We start from the raw sequence: 21877 nt of genomic DNA on the forward strand, positions 1-21877 counted from the left end.
CTCCACAAGTGCACCAAGAAGGTTCCCTTCATGACAGCTCACCTTAACCACAGTCCCAGAGATGCATTCAGACCACCGCAAAGAGCTGCCACAGCAGACGCCATGCCTCCTGTGCCTGTGCCACGGCCACCGTCCAAGAGATAAACGACGTGTCTCCTGTGAGATCAGGCTGGACATGGGGCAAGTCAATGCCCTTTAAAGAAGCAATTTCTGGACTCTCAGGACAATGGGGGTGGGAGGTCTCAAGGGTCCAAAGGGAATTTTTCAAAAAACCAAACTGTCAGCCCCTACTTGCCCAGCATGCCGACATAAATAGGGCAAATCCGAGGCGCGGGGAGAAAAAACTAGAAAATGCAAATGTTAAATTAAATAATTGTGCTAAAACCAGTTCTACCTTTCAGCAGAAGTCACCAGATATGACCCTTTCAGATCATGACGTGAGCAGACCCTGTCTAACCACAGAATGTCTCCAAAAGCCTTTTAGGTTGCAACTGACAGAATCCTTGCACCTAAGTGACACAGACTGGCATTTAGGTTCATTGGATCTACAAGTGCTAGGCTCCTGGCAACATGTTGGCAGTAAATATGTCATCCTTGGGGACACCAAGTACACACCAAGAGAGATTGAGATCCTTCTAGGTCTTGCCTCATCAAACCCTAAACAACTAGTTCTCTGGCTACGCTGTGTCCGCCCACCTTTGTTTCTGCCTAAGGGGCAGATAATAGCTCAGGCAATTCCAGCACCTGACCCATTACCTGAAGAAAACAGCACAAGGAACAAACACCTTGAGGTTTGCCCCACACGAGTTATTGGGAGGGACAAACTCATAATAGGGTGTGAGGTCCGTCACGGTGAGGAAGTAGTAAACCTCAGAGGGGTTTTGGACACAGGCACGCATGTAACGATTGTACCAGAAAGGATGTGGCCCTCACATTGGGAACTGCAAAATGTGGCTGGGCACATAGAAGGTGTAGGGGGGATGAAATGGGCAAAACAATCAAAAAGTGTTGTGCAAATTAAGGGGCCAAATGGACAATTAGCTACACTGCGTCCATTTGTTTTAGATTATTCAGAGCCCTTGTGGGGGAGAGACCTGATGGCCCAGTGGGGGGTCACGATTGGCATCCCAGATGCCCCCCCGGTTTTTCAGGCTGCGGCCACTGAAGAGCGCCCTCCCCAGAAACTCAATTGGAAAACTGATTCACCAGTCTGGGTAGAGCAGTGGCCGCTCAGTAAAGAAAAATTGAAGGCGCTTCAGGAGCTAGTTGATGAACAGCTAGCTAAAGGCCACATTGTGGAAACCACGTCTCTGTGGAATTTCCCAGTCTTTGTTATCAAAAAGGCAAACAAAGGCAAGTGGTGGCTCCTCCACTATCTCCGTCAAATTAATAATGTCATTGAGGACATGGGTTCTCTCCAACCAGGGATGCCATCCCCAGTGATGCTCCCTCATAATTGGAATTTGGCAATTATTGATATCAAAGATTGTTTTTTCCAGATCCCTCTGCACCCTGACGATGCCCCACATTTCGCCTTCTCGGTCCCTACCCTCAACAGAGAAGCCCTGAGGAAAAGATACCACTGGAAATTTCTTCCCCAAGGGATGAAAAACTCGCCATCTATTTATCAGTGGTACCTCTCTTCCCTGCTGTCCCCAGTGCGTGCAGCTGCGGGAGAAGCCATCCTCCTGCACTACATGGATGATGTGCGCATGTGTGCCCCTAATGATAACCTACTGTCCCACGTGCTTGACCTGACAATCGATTCTTTGGTTGCTGCAAGGTTCGAGCTTCAGGAGGAAAAGATTCAAAGGATGCTGCCTTGGAAGTACCTGGGTCTGGAGATTGGTAAGCGGACCATTGTGCCGCAAAAATTGGTTGTCAAAAATAACATCAAGACCTTAGCAGATGTCCAGCAGTTGTGTGGGTCCTTAAATTGGGTAAGACCTTGGCTAGGTCTGACCACTGAGGACCTAGACCCCCTCTTTAATCTTTTAAAAGGGGGAGAGGAGCTAAGTTCTCCTAGGACCCTCACCCAAGAGGCACGAGCAGCCCTAGAAAAGGTACAGGACTGTATGGCCACCAGACAGGCCAACAGGTGCAAATCAGACTTGCCATTCAAATTCATCATTTTAGGCAAATTGCCACACCTACACAGGATGATTTTTCAGTGGGAAAGAGTGGAAAAATCAAAAAAGGAGAAAGACTGTAGGGATCCCCTCTTAATTATAGAGTGGGTTTTCCTCAGTCACCACCGGTCCAAAAGAATGACCAGGCCACAGGAATTGGTAGCAAAATTGATCCGGAAAGCCAGGACCCGGATCAGGGAGTTGGCAGGATGTGATTTTGAGTGTATTCACATCCCAATTGAGATAAACTCAGGCCAAATCACAAAAGCAATGTTGGAGCACCTGCTTCATGAAAATGAAGCTTTGCAGTTTGCTCTGGATAGCTACACAGGTCAAATTTCAATTCATCAGCCTGCTCACAAATTATTTAGAGAACAAATTCAGTTCAAATTGTCATTAAAAAGTGTTCAGAGCAGGAGGCCTTTAAAGGCTTTAACCGTTTCTACAGATGCATCTGGAACATCTCATAAATCAGTAATAACATGGAAAAATCCTCAAACTCAACAGTGGGAAAAAGATATTGTCGAGGTGGAAGGATCACCTCAGGTAGCTGAGTTGGCTGCAGTTGTTAGAGCTTTTGAAAAGTTTCCTGAACCATTCAACTTGGTCACAGATTCGGCCTATGTAGCAGGTGTAGTATCCAGAGCTGAACAAGCTGTACTGAGTGAGGTCTCCAATGCTGCACTTTTCAACTTGCTCTCAAAACTAGTAAATCTGATCTCCCACCGAGAGCAACAATTTTATGTGATGCACATCAGATTACACACCGATTTACCAGGATTCATAGCTGAGGGCAACAGAAGGGTTGATGCTCTTGCTGCGCCTGTGGAGATGGCCCCACTCCCAGACATCTTTGGACAAGCCAAAATCAGCCATCAGCTTTTTCACCAGAATGCACCAGGCCTAGTCCGCCAGTTCCACCAAACTCGGGAACAGGCTTGGGCAATTGTGTCAATGTGTCCCTCGTGCCAGCAACACGCACTCCCAGCCCTAAGAGCAGGAGCGAACTCCAGGGGATTGAACAGCTGTGAGGTATGGCAGACAGATGTGACACACATCATGTCCTTTGGTAGACAAAGGTATGTCCATGTATCTGTAGACACCTTTTCTGGAGCTGTCTATGCCTCTGCCCACACAGGGGAGAAGTCTAGTGATGCCATGAAACACCTAATACAGGCTTTCTCCTTCCTGGGCATCCCCAAATCAATAAAAACTGATAATGGACCCACATACACATCCAAGGAGTTCAGAAGCTTTCTGCAGCAATGGGGAGTAGAGCACAAAACAGGCATCCCCTACTCCCCGACAGGTCAGGCCATCGTGGAAAGGACCCACCAAAATCTCAAAAGGGTCCTCAACCAACAACATCAGTCTCTAAATCTAGAAACACCCCAAATCCAGTTGTCCAAAGCCTTGTTCACTCTGAACTTTTTAAATTGCATGTTTGAAAATCTTAACCCACCAATTGTGTGCCATTTTAGAGAGAACTGCCAACTGCAGCTGAAAGCAAAGCCACCGGTAATGGTAAAGGATCCAGCAACCAGGGAAACAGGGTCCTCGTGATCTGATCACCTAGGGTCCTGGGTACACCTGCGTGTCCACTCCCTCAGGTCTCAAGTGGGTGCCAGCTGAGTGGGTGAAACCTTTCATCCCTAAAACTGCAAAGCCACCTGCAGAGGTCCCACAAGTGGTCAGAGCTGCCTGGAGGAGGAGAAAGCACCGAACCTTCTCCTTATAATTATTATTCCTTAACAGTGTTTTTCTAAACAGTTTCTTTGTACTAAAGGTCATTTTTCTTCTGCAACTTTAAAGGTATTCAAGGTCCGAACTCTGAGCATCTCCCACGAACAGAGCCTTCCTCTTTCTTAATTTTATAAGAAAAGGGGAAATGTTGTAATGCATTAATTGGGTTTATATTGTGTTTCATCGGATTTGTAATCTGTATCACGTGGTTTGTCCTTACTCTGCTGTAACCCAACTCTTCCACTCCGACTTTCTCCCTGATTGGGTAGTTTCTTGTCCCTGCCTCTGGGCCCTGCCCCCTGGGGAAAAAGCCCCATCACGGGCAAGGCCTCAGTCTCTCTGGCATCAGTGAGCTATCGGGAAAGATCTCCAGCCAGGCAGGGCAGGCCTCGAGAATAAAGCAATATTTTCCCTCCCGGACAAAGAGCAAGCTCTTTCTTTTTGCTATCGGCGGTCGTCTGGTCTTGCGAAGGAACTCAATAAATTAGAATACAGAGTACTGGTCTAGACTGCCTTAAGAATTCAAATCTTGCCAGAGACTTGTTTCTGCTTAGTTGCATACTTCTTGGTTTTTGCAGTCAACTTAGTTGGGATGGAGCAGGATATTCTTTCACCTATGAACAGGATGTGAAAGACTCAAGGTGTAAGAAATGGAAGGAGTAGAATCAAGAGGAGAAAGCAGTTGGTTATCACCAAGAACTATAGTAAACAGTGATCCCATATTGGTTGAGTGAACTGCAGAAGCACTGAACATGGTCTTTATAATTCATTTTCATAATGACACTATCTACAAAAGCTAACAAAACAACATTAAAACTTACTTGGAGTGAAAATGCTCGTAAAGCAGGAATAGGGATTAAGGCAGCCATACAGAGAGCAGTAACATTGCTGATAGATGTAAGGGCTACACTTGCTCCTGTTCGCTTCAAGCATTCACCTGTTCTACCCTGCAAAACAAAGTCAAACGAATAAGGTAATGCCCTGCAAATGAAGGGATCAATCATCCTACAGATATAACATGGTAACAGTGAAAACTATTACAAGGAAATTCTGAATAAAAGTATGCATTTGAGAGTTTGTAAGAGTAAAAAATATACTAAGTACACTGTCCAGGAGAAAAGCAGATAACGTATTAAGTGCTTACATTTTTGGAGGGTAGCAAACATTATCAAAGATGACACTGGCTTTAAAAGTCAAAGTTAAATGGATACTGATATTATATCAAATACATCAATTAAGTAGGATGTGTTTTGTATTAGTGCAGTCACTTGTTGTTCTTAACATTTTTCATTGAAAATAAACATGTGTTAACAGTGTAGATACATAATGTCTTAAAGAGACATGTAAGAAAAAAACCCAATGAACAGAAATCCCAGGAACCACACAAAAGCCAGAGAGAATCAAACACAGGACCCTTTCCCAATGTAATAGGTTATTTTGAAGCATATAAAGGTTATAGCCCAATGAGTTTTTATTGCCTGCATGCCAAACCAACTGGAAAGAGCACATGGAAGTTGTAGTGGTGTGAGAGTTGTTTTATTAAGTTATTAAGTTATTTTTGTAAGATTTTTTGAGTTATTTTTGTAATGGTTTAGTCCACTGTACCCCCCTGTGTTTTGTAATAGTTTTCCCCCTTATGAGTTAGGTATTTAAGCAGATGTTTTCTGTCAGTCATTCCTTCCCTGCACCTGTCCCTGTCAATCCCCCCCCCCCCCCCCCCCCCCTCTCCTCGTGGTCGCCCTGTCTGTCACTTCAAGACCCTTCCCTGGATTCTGGAAAGATCCAGGAGAGGTGTCGAGTGATAGGCTGGTGCCCGGGGAATCCCCTCCTACCCTCCTGTGATTTGTTAAAGGCTCAAAGGTTGACACCCCTGTTACCACACCCGTGTTCCCTGGTTGGCTGACCTGTTGTCAGCCCTGCCCCGTTTATAAGTGGCTGTCAGGCTTTGATCTGGGCTCTTTTGGGCAGGGGGACAGAGAGTGCCGAGCCACGTGCCCCTCTCCCTGCAATAAACACCATTATACCCTGCCTAAAGGAGTCTGCCTTTCATTCAGCTGCCGCGGTTGCTATTTCGTCATCGTGCCCGTCGCTGGTGAGGGGGAATCAAGTCCCCACCAGAAGGAGGTGGCTCGCCCAGCCTGCCGCCCCGACCGTACCACGTTGCCGCAGTGGGAAAACCCGTCTGAGCTAGTCTGTGGCTGCGCTGGTCAGCGCGAACCGGACACTGCGACAGGAAGTCATTGCTGACAAATATATATTGCTTTTAAATGATTTGTACTTTGGATATGAAACTCTGGACTGACAATAAAAATGTCAACAAAAGGAAAATATTATAAAAATGAAGAGGAACTTAGATTTCATAATGTGACTACGTGAATGTCATGGGTAATTATAAGTAAAAGGAAAAAACACCAGGCCCTAGGACAAAGATCTCTGGAACAAAAGATTTTCTAAAAAATCATTACTACCTAATTCTAGGTATATTTTCCTCTACAAGGCTTTTTCTTTTACTTTATTCTTTTATCCCCCAACACCCCATTTTTTTCATTACCTCAAATGGAATTCTCTTATTCTGCCCTGTTTCACTAAATGCATGTACCAGAAGGACTATATCATCTACACCAACTCCAAGAGCAAGAAAAGGCAAAACCTTTGGGAAGAAACAAAACAAGCAAAAAAACCAATAAAGTTTTATATTATTCTTATGATTTACCATTAAGCTAGTCATTAACCAGCTAATCAAAATAACCTTTACATTTCATTCTGAACAGAAGTCCAAGGCTAAAATGAAAATCAATATGATGCAATGCAGCTGCTAACTTTCATTCTGAAAAATTCATGAGAAACTTGCACTATACCATTTACAAGTACAAAACCTCACTAAAACTAATTCAAGTTTTTGGTAGGCAAAGAATAACAGATAATATTTCAAGTTATTTTCAAAATATTATCAGAAGTTGAACATCCTGATATATTCAGATGTAAGGGCAAAACTTGCATTTTTTTGTGTACAACTGGATGCTTGCACTCATATTGAGACAGAAAAACATATCCATAATTTTTAAAAATTGCAGGATATCTGCCTTTTTCTTAAAATCATTTGGAAGTATGTTCTCTTATTTTTCACAGTGCAAACTACTAGATAGGAGAAAGTATTTTGATTTTTCTATTTTTATTTGTATCTATCTCAGCTTATGTTTTTCTTCAAATATTAATTCAGATGTGTTTATTTACTAACAAAGTTCTTGTAATTTAGCAGCAGACTTTTGGCTCCTTAATACCTGAGTTTTGGCAGCATTAAAGGAAATTCCAATCAATGAGCACAGACCCAGTCCTGCAGCCACTGAGAGAGCAACCAAGAAGATTCCTGCCAGCCCCACAGCACCCTGAGACTTTGTACAGTCCCACCGCAGCATTGTTAAACAGGCATAGGCAAGCTGAAAGCAAAGCAAGGATTGGATTAGAAGGGATCCTTCTCTACTGGCTATCTCCCCCAACAACATACATAGGCTACAAGGGTTTTTAAACAGAACAGACATATCAGAGATGTTACATAGAGGAATAGGTGACAACCCTGAGGCAAATGTTTACAAACTGCAATTTTTATTTCAAATATTCTGAAAATGTTCTGTACTGTTGGCTGGTTACAAGAAGGCAGCCATTTGAGCCCAGGTATACTATTGGAGCCAATTAAACAAATAGAATTTAATTTCTTACCATTAGTAAGTAGCCACTAGCTACTCTGATAACACTGACATCAGAAAATGACTTTAGAATAACATCCAGGGTAGTTGTAGTAAAGGAAAGCACCTTTTGAGTAGAGTTTTGTGCAACACTTTGATGAACAACCTACAGAAAGAAAAATAAAACTTAGTGTGGCTAAGAAAAAAGCTCATTATCATCTTCTACAGCACATATATGAAATCAACTATGTTTGCCTTAATGTTCCTATTAAAGCAGACACTCTATAACAGAGATTTCACTGAGGCTACATTAAATAAATATTTTTGGTAATTATTTCCTGCAAGCTACTGATTATCAAACAAGAATTTGCATCTTCATTAAAGGCCACTGTATTCACAGCTCATTCAAAACATTCTTCTTTCTATAACTCTGTCAATGATTTGCTGTTGTATGAGATGAGTTTTGCCTTTAATCCAGGGTCCAGCAAACAGTAAAACCTCCATGGCTTCTGATATGTGAGTAAGCAAGCAGCTTCTTAATAAGAAACAAAAAAACAAAACAAAAAAATAAGCCTTTTAAAATAGTTTGTTACATGTGGTGGGTTGAGTGCTGGCTAAATGCTAGGACACCCACTAGAATTACTTACTCCTTTTCTGCTGTAAGATAGGATTAGGAGAAGAGCAAAGCAGGCTCAAAACTCTAAAGGGTATAAAGAAAACTTTATTTAAACTGAACTGAAAGGAAAAAAAATAATCAGAATAAAACCTTCAGAACACTTCTCCTCACCTCACAACCTTCTCTCTTTCCCACTTACAACGTACAGAGACAAAACCTAGGACTTAGGTCAGTTTACCACCTCTAAAATAGTCTTTCATCAGTTCACTCGGGGAGAGGAGTCTCTCTTGCTGTCATGGAGACATCTCCACAAGAAACAGTTCTTTCGTGGCTTCAATTTTCACAAATAGCAGCCGCCTGGAAATCTGCAATTGTGAAGTCCCTCCTATGTCATACAGCCTTCCCACAGCTGCGTTCACGGACCATGTCCAACTTATGGGGTACTATTTTAAGGATGAGCTGTTAAAAGCAAAGGTTCTGTTCATCTATCTCTGAGATCATCTTCATCTCTGGGAACAGAGGTCTTCTTTCCCTGGGGGCAAAGGGTCTTCATCACTCTCTCTGTTCAAGCTTCTCGAGATCACAGCTACTTCAACATTTACTTGCTTCAGCATGAATGCCTTTGCTCATGTCTACAATTTGAACACTATTCCCTCGTGCTTTTTTCATGAATTAAAGGGATATTCTAGTATATCACAGTTCATCACCATGGCTTTACAAAAGAATTTCAGCCTAAGACTAAGGCATCTTCTCATTCTCTTCCCATCTGGGACTTGACTCCTTCTTTACTGACCTTGGTGCCTTCATGTTGTTTCTCTACATGTCTTCACTCTGTTTTTTTCTCTCACTTGAGAGTGAATCGATGTTTTGCAAGTTTCATCTGTGCAGTGAAAAAGTTAATATCTCGTCCAGGGCCTGCAGATGGACATGATGGTTTTCTGCCAGGTGGTGGCTGAAGAAATCACGGTGATAGATTCAGGCTGCTCTGCGGCTGTGCCAGGATCTCAAGGGGCCCGGCCAGAATGGCAGAAGCTGCTCTGGATGCATGGCTGGTCTCAGGCCCATACTGCGTTTAATTCCAGATGTGGGTTGGCCTGACCATGCTGGGGGGGGGAGAACTGGCCCAGTGGCAAGATGTTAACAGCCATGGCCTAGCCCTGCCTTGTCTGGGGCTCCTTGGCCTCCCCTTCCCCTGCCTGGCAGCTGCTGGGACTCAGCCCATCTGGGAAGGGGCCCGGTGGGTTCCCTGGGAAGGGGTCTGGCCTCTTGGCAGGGCCCACCTGGCCTGGCCCAGCCACACAGAGGAGGCTGGGCCAGCCTGTTACCTGTTCCCAGGCTGGAAGAAGAGAGTTTTCCCGGGCTTGTTTGTCTTAAAATGTGAATCTCACAGAGGCGTATTCAACTCTGTAATAGGCTTAACAAGATGTCAGTATTCAAACTAGCCACTGATTGGTTTTGTCAGGCATGGAGGAAACTGCTAGCAGCTTCTCTTAAAAAATAATTTCTGTGGTGGTTTCTTCCCTCCTCACCAAATGTCAATTAATGCAAAACCAGCACATTACAGCATAAGGATAACTTTAAAACCAGGACACAACACTCAGTTTTAGTTTAAGCATTTTCCTTAAGAAAATAATATAAAAAGCTACAACTAAAGGCAGTGGATCTTAGTAAAGTTATATAGCAAGACATCTAGGTTATAATCTGTTTTACCTCCACATACATCTGCTGCCAGGCTTCCAGAATTGCTGCTGCCTTATCCTCACTCCAGTTGATATGTGAAACATATTCATGCCCCTTGAAGTGCTCATACATTTGCTTAGAAGTCATTAACTGAAACATGGTTTGCAAAGCCTGGGCACTGTAACAGGGAGAGAGGAGAGAGGAGAAAGAAGCATTAAAATAAGCATTTTCAATAAATGGTTTTTTCACTGTATAAAGGCTCAAATGAAAGCCTAATATGAGCTTGAACAAATTCTTGATTTTATAGGCCACATGTTGATATTAAAATTTAATAGAGTATAATTATTCTTCCATGTATCTGGTAAAACTGTACTAGTCTATATAGTACTGATGTTAAGTCTATATTTCACTGAAGTTAGTGAGTATTTTGCCATTATTTTCAATAGGATCAGTTTCAGGAGCAAATAATGTAACCCTACAAATCACTTATAATGATCATGACTGACAGATAGATTGCTATGAGAAGGACACAGGAACAATTATTCCTATAAGATCTTGCAAATGCTGTTGGCAATTTGTCATTTGAAGACCTTGGCCTTTTTCATACCATGGAGAGAAATGCCAGACTAAACTCCTGACACCTGACAAACAGCAAACAATACACAAAAGGCAATAATTATCCACTGTAAATTTACACAGTATGTAACTGTATCCAACAATTTTACAAGCTTAAGGAACGATTTAATTTTTCACCAAGAATAAATTCTTTGGCTATTTTTAGAAAACACTAAATACATTTTCAGTATTTAATGTCAATGAAAAAAAACAAAACCTAAAAACCCATATAAAAAGTTCTAGTAAGAATTATCTGTAGTAAATATGTAAGAATTATACCTATTTTAGTTTAATATAAATTTGGATTCAGTGTATACATCTAAATAATGTTTTTATATGTCCTTTCTTAAACACAGTTCCATTTCAAGGGGTTTCCCCCTGAAGTACAGTGTTCCATGACTTCTTCAAGAAGTCTGAAACAAAGGGTTTTATTTTGTCAGTCAAAAATGTATTCAAGATACAGTGACATAAAGAATATACTTTTCTCTGTATTGACCATAAACAAACAGTTCAATGTAGATTTTGGTTTTCTGATAAAAATCAAATGAGTGGGCACATTACCAAAGTTATATTTCCCCTTTTTTTCCTTTGATCATATTTCAAAAACACAAAGTTGTTCATTATTTTAAATACTGTTCAATGCTTTATACATACACTCTAAACAACAAAGTAGTCAGGAAAAAATTATTTCTGAGAAATGTATACTATAATTTTTAGGTTTGAAGTAGGCACCAATGACACCTCCTTAAATTGAAACAACTGTTTAATAATCACTCTTAAATTCTGTCCTCATCAGGGATGTCCTCCTATACCCAGGTTCATAATATACATCATTCACAGACTTTGAAAGACAGTTGATTTTGCATGATCTGTCCCTCTGCCAAAAAAATCCCAAACTCTAACAAAGAAAAATTAAAAATTCTTCTGTAAATATTTGTTTGCTTACCTGACAAGTTTACCAGAACTATTCTTGACTGTACCACCTATAATCAATTCTTCCTGCCAATGCATGTATTTTCTTGACAATCCATAGTATCCACCACTCAAAACAAGAGCTACATCAAGAGGCTAGAAAAAAGTTTTAAAGAAGCAATTCACCAGTTGCACAACTTAAGACAAATCCTAAATCAATACCCAGTATACTAAAATAACAGATATTGAAGATCATCTAGGAAGTCTACAAAGAAAAATGTGTTCAACAAACAGAAGTAGACAAACTAGCCTGATACTTGTTCACCAGATAGCAACTTCACCAAAGCCACAGTGACTGAGAAATGGATATATAAATTTGAATCAACAAAACTGGCCCTACTTGAAGGAAGACTACGTCCGGTTGTGTCCCCGCTCCGGGTGGGAGCTGACCCCCAGCTAGCTCGGGTCAACACAGACACAAAGTTTCCAGTTCGTTTTGGCTTCTCGGCTTGGCAGCTGGACCCAAAGGTGACAGTCAACAGCAGCAGAAGAGAAAAGGCTGGCTCTCAGCTTAGCAGGTTAAAAGATGTTTATTAGCAGAGATCTCCAAGCTCCGAGGCGAGCGGCTGAGAGCTTCCAGGCTGAGAACCCAGCGGCTGAGAGCCCCGCGGCTGAGAGCTTCCAGGCTGAGAACCTGGCGGCTGAGAGCTTCTAGGTGGAGAACCCAGCGGCTGAGAGCTTCTAGGTGGAGAACCCAGCGGCTGAGAGAGTTTGCTCCTCCCTCCCACCCCCTATAAGCGGGGGAGGGTCCCAGGGAGGATACAAAAAGACCACAAATCAGGGATTTCAGGGGGTAACAAGGTGTGCCCACCCCCAAGCTTCAGACCACTAAAATCCAGAGCCAAAGGAATTTCCCCCAGGCTACCTATCACCTGAAGCTCTCTCACGGAGATTTCACAATCCGGGAGGGACCCCGGGAGTGATTGACAAGCTGCCCCAGAGAGGGGGGTTGGGGCAGAGGGGATGTTACATGTCATGTGAAGTATGGGATGATTGACACAAAATACCTTATTATACAGACAACACAAAAGGGATACAGAATTGGGGATACAGTGAAACGAACCATAACATAAACTTCTTACAAAAATCTAATAAAACAGTTCTGCACCACCACAGAAGACCTTGCTGCAGTGTCAGTGTACAGCAGTAGCTGTATTCCAAGAGTATCTGCCTGAGGCATGTTGCCTGCTGAAATAATGTGTCCACATTGTCACACCTAGCCAGTAGGTGAGAACTGTAATTTCACTTTAAATATGTGTGATTAATAGTGCATCAGAGGCGGAAGGAAAGTTAGTTACCCTGGGCTAATGGTATATAATAGAAACCAAATAATTAAGCCACTGAATAACATAAAATATATATACTTGGAAGGGAATGGTACCCTTTTCTCTCACCACACATACAGAGCCTCCCTTGAAAAAATTTGCACAAAGGTAAGCAAACTTACTTTGGTGGAATTTTTGTTGGGAGCTGTGATTGGGCAATCAGGATCAGCAGGATTCAGACATGGTCGATCCATATAACCATGACCAACCTTTGCTTTTTTCAGCATTTCTTCCCAGCTTTCCACTTGGTAATTTATTTTTTTTATCTCCTCTAAGAATTCTAAGGGGTCAAAGTTGATCCACTGCAAAGGAGGTTTCCCTCTATTAAAAAAATCAGGGGGAAATGACAAAAAAAGAGACAAAATAAGTACTGAAACATATTTTTTAAATTTGTATTTGTACAGATGTTGAAGTTGTTTTCTGTTACAAGTTGTAACCCTTTCTGGTAAGGTTGTTGCATAAAATGAAATGCATGTTTTATTTATATTTGTTTATGTATACTTTCTTGTAGCCCTGTGGTGATTTTAACAAAAATACTTACATACTGATTTACTGTATAAAAGGGAATATTTCCATGTTAAAAATAAGTTAATTTGCAAACCAAGTAAAACAAACCATCAAGCACCTAAATAACAAAAAAGCAGCCAACTGCTGCTTTAAAGAATTTGGAGGGAGGTGAGCAAAATTTTGAATTCTTTGATCATGGAGAAATTTTTACAGCACCTGCTCTGCTGGAACCAAATGGGATACATCTCTCTGTTAAGGGCAAAATATTCTTAGCTAATGAACTGGCAGAACTTGTTGAGAGGGCTTTAAACTAGGTTTGAAGGGGGAAGGGGATGCAGCTGGGCTCTCTGGAAGCAGGCCCAAGGGTTGCAAGGCTGAGTTAAGGGCGAAGTCAGTAGCCCAGCTGAGGTGCATGTATACCAATGCACGCAGCATGGGTAACAAAAAAGAAGAGTTGGAGGCCATGGTGCAACATCAGAGCTATAATGTAGTTGCCATCACAGAAACATGGTGGGATGACTCACATGGCTGGAGCACTGCACTCAATGGCTACAAGCTCTTCAGAAGAGACAGACAAGGAAGAAGAGGTGGAGGGGTGGCCCTTTATATTAAGCAGACTTTTGATACTGTAGCAATTGAAACTAAGGAAGATGGAGTGGAATGCCTATGGGTAAGAATTAAGGGGAAGGCCAACAAGGCTGACATCCTGCTGGGAGTCTGTTATCGTCCATCCAATCAGGAAGAAGAGGTGGATAACTTATTCTATAAGCAGCTAGGTAATGTTTCAGGATCATCAGCCCTTGTTCTTGTGGGTGACTTCAACCTACCAGACATCTGCTGGGAACTTAATACAGCAGAAAAGAGGCAGTCCAGGAAATTTTTAGAGTGTATGGAGGACAACTTTTTGTCACAGCTGGTAGGTGAGCCCACCAGGGGAGGGACTATGTTAGATCTGCTGTTTGCAAATAGAGATGGACTGGTGGGAGATGTGGTGGTTGGAGGTCGCTTGGGGCAAAGTGATCATGAAATAATAGAGTTCTCAATATTTGGTGAAGTCAGGAGGAGCACCAGTAAAACCCTTGCATTGGACTTCCAGAGGGCAGACTTTGGCCTGTTTAGGAGACTTATTCAGAACATCCCTTGGGAAGCAGCCCTTAAAAACAAAGGAGTTCAGGAAAGCTGGGCATGTCTCAAAACAGAGATCTTGAGGGCACAGGAACAGACTGTCCCTGTGTGCCGAAAGGTAAGTCGACGGGGTAAACGTCCAGCCTGGATGAGCAAGGAGGTTTTGGAGGAACTTAGGAATAAAAAGAGGATGTATCAGCTTTGGAAGGGGGGTCAGGTCTCTCAGGAAGTATTTAAGGGAGCTGCTAAAGCATGTAGGAAAAAAATTAGGGAGGCCAAAGCTCAGTTTGAACTTAGAATGGCAACTTCTGTAAAGGATAATAAAAAATGTTTTTACAAATATATTAATGCTAAAAGGAAGGGTAAGACCAACCTTTGTTCTTTACTGGACAAGGGAGGGAACTTAATATCTGCAGATGAGGAGAAGGCAGAAGTGCTTAATGCCTACTTTGCCTCAGTTTTTAGTGAGGAGACGATTTGCCTTCAAGACAACTGCCCTCCTGGGCTGGTAGATGGTGTCAGGGAGCAGAATGGTCCCCTCATTATCCAAGAGGTGGCAGTTAGAGAACTACTGAAATGCCTGGATATCCATAAATCTATGGGACCAGACAGGATCCATCCCAGGGTGATGAGAGAGCTGGCAGATGAGCTTGCTAAGCCACTCTCCATCATCTACCATCAGTCTTGGCTCACTGGTGAGGTTCCGGATGACTGGAAGCTGGACAATGTGACACCCATTCACAAAAAGGGTGCAAAGGAGGATCCTGGTAATTATAGACCAGTCAGCCTGACCTCAGTACCTGGCAAAATAATGGAACAGTTTATATTAAATGCCATCACACAGAACTTACAGGATGGCCAGGGTATCAGACCCAGCCAGCATGGGTTTAGGAGGGGTAGGTCATGTTTGACCAACCTGATCACCTTTTATGACCAGGTGACCAGCCTGGTGGATGCAGGGAAGGCTGTGGATGTTGTCTATTTGGACTTCAGCAAAGCCTTCGACACTGTCTCCCACAGCATACTGCTAAATAAGCTCGCAGCCCGTGGCTTGGACAGGAGCACTCTTCGCTGGGTCAGTAACTGGCTGGATGGCCGGGCCCAGAGAGTGGTGGTGAACGGTGCTGCATCCAGCTGGTGGCCAGTCAAGAGTGGTGTCCCTCAGGGGTCTGTGCTGGGGCCAGTTCTGTTCAATACTTTTATTGACAACATGGATGAAGGCATGGAGTCTTTCATTAGTAAATTTGCAGATGACACTAAGCTGGGAGCATGTGTCGACCTGTTGGAAGGATGAAGGGCTTTGCAGAAAGACCTAGAACAGTTGGACAGATGGGCAGAGTCCAATAGGATGAGGTTTAATAAGTCCAAGTGCCGAGTCCTGCACTTTGGCCGTAATAACCCCCTGCAACGTTATAGGCTGGGGACTGTGTGGCTGGACAGTGCCCAGGAGGAAAGGGACCTGGGGGTACTGGTCGACAACCGGCTGAACATGAGCCAGCAGTGTGCCCTGGTGGCCAAGAGGGCCAATGGCATCCTGGCCTGTATCAGGAATGGTGTGGCCAGCAGGAGCAGGGAGGTCATTCTTCCCCTGTACTCTGCACTGGTGAAGCCACATCTTGAGTATTGTGTCCAGTTCTGGGCCCCTCAGTTTAGGAAGGACGTTGAGATGCTTGAGCACGTCCAGAGGAGGGCAACGAGGCTGGTGAGGGGCTTGGAGCACAAGCTGTATGAAGAATGAATGAGGGAACTGGGGTTGTTTAGGCTGGAGAAAAGGAGACTCAGAGGTGACCTTATCACTCTCTACAACTTCCTGAAGGATGGCTGTGGTCAGCTGGGGGTTGGTCTCTTTCTTCAGGCAACAACAGACAGAACAAGAGGACACAGTCTCAAGCTGCGACAAGGGAGATATAGGCTGGATATTAGGAAAAAGTTTTTCACTGAAAGAGTGATAAAGTACTGGAATGGCTTGCCTGGGGAGGTGGTGGAGTCACCATCCCTAGAAGTGTTTAAAAAAAGACTGGATGTGGCACTTGGTGTCATGGTCTAGTTGAGGTATTAGAGATGGGTTGGACTCGATGATCTTGAAGGTCTCTTCCAACCTACACGATCTGTGATTCTGTGATTCTGAGAAGGGGAAAAAATGGGGGTGGCTCAGGAAAGAAATCCTTTCACATAGTATCAGATTACTTTTTGCTAGTCTAATAATCATCTTCCAAATGTAATCAGTCAATATAGCTGGTCATTTTTCATCTATAACAATTCTGTGCTCCTGCAAATGCCCTGGATGCTTGACTATCAACCATCAAGCTTTCCTGCCACTATGGCTGTCATCACTATCACTGTCACATCTTCCACACTCCACTTTTGAATTTGTGATGTTGACAGACTACAAAGGCTTTTGGCTGCCTTATTCTGCAATTCAAACCACAGTGTATTTGCTTAAACAGGCTTAATTCTTTATTTGAAATCTTCCAACCCCCCTTATCTCCCCATCTAAAACTGTACACTAAATGTTAGGAGATAGCCATTGCAAATTGCTTTCCCAGAGACATGCAAATCAGGACATAAACAACTCAAATATTAACTCTTGCATAAATAACAGAAAACGCCTGCACAGATTAACAGTTAACTCTTTGAATGATCCAGGACATACAATATCACACATATTTGCTCGCTTTAATGATCTCATAAGCAAGGATTTGAGTTTTATTCCTTAGGAAGACTTGAGTATTTACCCAAGAGACCTAAATTTTCTTAGAAGTAGTTTGAAGGAAAAAAAAAAAAAAAAAAAAAAAAGAAAGAAAGAAAAAGGTTATTTCCAGAAAAGCATACATTTAAAAAGCTTGAATTCAGAATTTATATTTCCTTTTGCATGCCAGCAAAACAAGAGAAGTAATGACACATGATGTAAATTGATGCATACAAATAATCTTTTAAAAAATGAAACTTTTTTGTTCAATAAAAAAAAAATCCATGCATATTTTTTGCAAAGACACTACAATTTATTTTACTATTATAGCAAGTTGACCTTGGCTAGATGCCAGACACACCAAAGCCTCTCTATCACTCCCCTCTGCAGCTGGACAGGGGAGAGAAAATATAATGAAGGGTTCATGGGTTGAGATAAGGACTGGAAGAGATCACTCACCAAATACTGTCACAAGCCAAACAGACTCGAATTAGAGGTATGAATTGAATTTATTAACAATAAAATCAGAGCAGTATAATGAGAAGTAAAATAAGACCTTCCCTCCACCCCTCTCTCCTTCCCAGCTCTACCTCCTCCTCCCCCCCCCCCCCCCCCAGTGGCGCAGGGAGACAGGGAACAGGGGTTACAGTCAGTTTATCACACATTGCTGCTGCCACTGCTCAGAGAGAGAAGTCATTCCCCTGCTCCACTGTGAGGTTTCTCCCACGGGAGACAATTCTCCACAAAAGTCTCCAGCATGAGTCCATCCCACAGGCAACAGTTCTCCACGAACTGCTGCAACATGGGTCACTCTTCCACGGGGTCAGTCCTTCAGGCTTCAGTGTTGGTCTCCCATGGGGTCAAAAATCCTACCAGGAAACCTGCTGCAGTGTGGGCTCCTCTGTATATGGGTCTGCAGGTTCCTGCTAAGACCCTGCTCCAGCGTGGGCTTCCCACAGGGGCACAGCCTCCTCTTAGGCATCCACCTGCTCCAATGTGGGCTCCTCCAGAGTCTGCAGATGGATCTCTGCATCCCTGTGTTCCTCCATGGACTGCAGGGGCAGAGCTGCTTCACCACGGTCTTTACCACGGGCTGCAGGGGAATCTCAGCTCTGGTGCCTGGAGCACATCCTGCCCCTCCTCCTCCACTGATCTTGGTGTCTGCAGGGTTGTTCCTTTTGTATATTCTCACCTTGCTCTACTCTGGCCACAATTACCACTATGCAAGAACTGTTTTTTTCTTCTTCTTAAATACGTTATCACAGAGGCATTACCACCCTTTCTAATTGGTCCAGCCTTGACCAGCGGCACATCCATCTTGGAGCCACCAGGGATTGGCTCTGCTGGACATGGAGGAATCTTCTGGCAGCTTCTCACAGAAGCCACCCCTGTAATCCCCCTGCTACCAAAACCTGGCCACACAAACCAAATAAAATTATTTTTAATTATTATTTTTTGGTTAAACTAGAAACTGAATAAGCATTACGATACAACTCAAAATCATGCATCATTTTACTATTAAAACCATGAACTGGAAAGCTATAAAAACAGCATGCTTACAATAGATAGGCAGTTCCTGACTGTAGCTTTGCTCCCTCCCAGAAGCAGTCCAAAGGAGTGATGATTAAACAAGGATAAAGATATTCTACGATCTGCCAAGGTCAGAAAAGGAAAAAACCCACAATTACACTACAATATAAACAACACAAGCTGAATCATGAAAATATAAATTGCTTATAATCAAATGCCTGTTATGCCTACCTGGTCCATGTACCCTGCTTCTGTGATGAGTTCTCCTGATTTATAACATAAGTGTTCCAATTTCCATTTTCTGTAATAAAGAACAAGGTTTTTTCTTTAACAATAACTGAAAAGCTATTTTTAAAATGTAACATACATTAAAATTGGAACTTATATAGACATGGTGGCCTCAAGTAGTAAATCACTGAGAAAGAAATTTTACTCAGTGTAGGTATACCACAACTTTACAAAATACAGGTCTTTCTTTTTGTAGATATAACTAGAAATATTTATTCAATTTATACCAGTCTCTGTAAAAGTCATTAAAATAATGGAGCTATTTTTGGATTAGTAAGCTAGTTGACACAACTAAAAGGGACAGAAATGTGGCTTTCTGTGAGCCCACTTCTGAATTAAGATAGCACTTGGTGACACAAGAAAGAAGTCAGCTTCAGGCTCAGACTAGCTCTGCCTCATGCAGGTAGGAAAAAATAAATCATTAGATTGTTATTATGTTGCTATTACTATGTTATTTAATAGCCCAGCAATTCTACCCACTGGCATTTCTCTTCCATTTTCATTTTCTCTTTAAGCTCAAACTATTGGAAGGCTTTTCATTGCTAGAAATCCCATCAATAAAGTCTCATTTTTAAGACCACAGTTATCACTCCTTTACCAAGAAAAATGCTATACACTGTAGCACTGCTTATAAGGGTAAATTTTTAGAATCTCATCCAATACCTCTTACATAATTTTATTTGTTAAAAAGTCAACTGGTCACTGCTATCATGACACAATTTGAAGCATTGGTAATTATTGACATTCAAATCAAAACAGTTCTAATGGAAAGGTTCTGAAGTGCTATCCATTAAAAATATATGCAAGGAAATACCTGTCCACTTTCTAATGTTTACAGATGATCAAGAAAAGTTTTACTTTTCTCCTTACCTGTTGTACAGGTAAACATCTACTCTGCTGGCCTGAAGTGCAGAGTCAAGGTGCTGTCTGAGTGCTTCTATTGTTAGTACAATGGCACCATCTTCATGTGGAGTCTGAATCATGAGCTGAGGGGTAAACATGGCTTCTTCTCCAATCTTCTGCCGTGTATAATTTAATTCCTGACTCACTCGTCCACCAACTGATGGATAAATATTAAGAGCTTATTCTGGATTCACAGGATAAGCACTGGTCAGAAAATCTTTACCAAGTGCATGGAATATTCTACCTCAAACTGATTACAGCATAGCTCTAAATCTAATACCAAATTTATTTTAGCAACAGTGAAACAAAAAACATATTCCCCATTTAGAATATAGCATTGTCCCTACTGCACTAAAATACTGATGTGCAAATTGGAGCCTTGACTTATTAAAGAAATATGGGTATTGATCTAGTATCGATACCCAACTGTGATGGACAAAAACTCTCTAACAGTTTAAAGTTAGAAAGCATATATTTATTACAGCCGGGCAGCACTCGGGATAGCTCCCTAATACGAACGGCGAAGTTCACAGGTAATTACAAAGCCTTTTATTTACAAAAGTGTTGAATACCCAAAACACAAATGCATATTCATACCCTTGTCACCTCCCATTCCTCGCTTCATATGCTAATTGGCAAAAAGGCTATTAAGCATGAGTACTTTGTTTCTTAAAATGAGTCAGGGGTCTATTCTGAGGAGGGGGTCACCAAAAATGAGGAAGTAAGATGAATCTTCCTCGTCCTTACCTTTCTACCTTTTCAATGCATTTGTGACAAATGAATCCTTGGTAGAACTTACAGTTTCCTGTGTTCAATGGGTCCTTTAAGCAGGAAATCTGCAGCTATCTTATGTCCTATTTGCTACATTTTGTTTCTCATTACGAGCACTGTCGGGGGCTTACCCCAACATTGAGGTGGTTTCAGGGTCCTTGCTCCCCTGCACAGCTCCGAGCCGAGCCGAAGGAAGAGACGGAGTTCTCAGGTTTAGATTTCTCAAGGTTGCATACTTCGTTTATTGTTTCTTATCTTACAATTTTCTCGGAGTCCGACAAGATGTTCGCAGCTGCATGGATTCCTCACGTCTCCCCCCGAGCTGGGCTGTCCTTATCTTTTATACTAATTACTACGTATTTCTTGTTTACTATTTCTTACCAATGTCTATCACTATTACTAAAAAGGTCATCTTTACTTTGACCCAATCCTCACTAACTACTTTGTGCCACGTCAATGCAGCAATGGAGTGAGGGAAGAAGAAGGAGAAGGAGAAGGAGAAGGAGACAATGCCCCAGATTCTCCATCTTGTCCCCATTCACTTCAATGCTAGGAACCTAAAACTATTATTTTCTCATTCTGTGATAAGCTAAACTACTATTTCTCACATTCTTGTGGCATGTAAACCTTCTCTCAGTGTAGGAAGTTTTTCCCATGGACTGAAATCAAAGCCAGTGTCTCTCTGAGCTCTGGGCTGGGGTCCCAGACACCCCTGCCCAGGTCCCTGACCCTCCAGGGCAACCAAAGGAATGCCCTGGACTCCAACATCTCCCCCTCCTGTTTGAACCAAAAACACCTTCTTGGCCACCTTGTCCATGGCTCGCCGTATACATAGAAACAAACACGGCAAAATCATGAGAAGGATTACAAGCCCTACTAAAATATATATAACTATCTTCAAAATTTCCTTCCACAATGGTGAAAGGTCAAACAAATTGAACAAACCATCCATCCATGACCCAGTTACCTCTCCCAGTTTGTTGACACTCTCCTTCAATTGTCTGATGTTTTCATGAATGGATTTGGAATGATCCGACAAATTCATGCAGCACATTCCCTCAAATTCCTCACACCCATGCCCGTGGGTCAGCAAAAGATAATCGATCGCTGCCCTGTTTTGGAGGCTTGCTCGTCTTACACTATCAATGTCTAACAACATGTCACTCAGTGCAAGAGAGACAGCTCGGGCATGTTTGCTCAACCAACAACCCACGTGATCCAATTGTGTCAAGGCTGCTCCTGACGCTGCCTGTGGTGAAAAAATTGCAACTGCAATTCTCTGAGCCTTGCTCCATGTGTGA

The 21877-nt window shown here is 42.5% G+C and overlaps 1 protein-coding gene across 2 annotated transcripts in view; it reads right to left on the bottom strand.

Moving 5' to 3' along the window:
* LOC120764911 (protein patched homolog 1-like) overlaps positions 1-21877 on the bottom strand; it is a 148496-nt gene that overhangs the window by 39798 nt on the left and 86821 nt on the right. Inside the window, exons 3-12 of one of the 2 annotated variants that reach the window (XM_040089044.2) lie at positions 19773-19962; positions 18846-18915; positions 18645-18736; positions 12886-13084; positions 11413-11534; positions 9882-10029; positions 7590-7721; positions 7154-7309; positions 6424-6522; positions 4694-4819 (exon numbers count right to left, since the gene is read on the bottom strand). In XM_040089044.2, the coding sequence (XP_039944978.1) occupies positions 4694-4819; positions 6424-6522; positions 7154-7309; positions 7590-7721; positions 9882-10029; positions 11413-11534; positions 12886-13084; positions 18645-18736; positions 18846-18915; positions 19773-19962 (1334 nt within the window). Of the gene's footprint in view, positions 1-4693; positions 4820-6423; positions 6523-7153; positions 7310-7589; positions 7722-9881; positions 10030-11412; positions 11535-12885; positions 13085-18640; positions 18737-18845; positions 18916-19772; positions 19963-21877 lie in introns of those variants that run through there. The other variant, XM_040089047.2, reaches the window with a different exon arrangement.

The sequence above is a fragment of the Hirundo rustica genome, chromosome W, assembly GCF_015227805.2.
Source record: "Hirundo rustica isolate bHirRus1 chromosome W, bHirRus1.pri.v3, whole genome shotgun sequence".
NCBI lineage: Eukaryota > Metazoa > Chordata > Aves > Passeriformes > Hirundinidae > Hirundo > Hirundo rustica.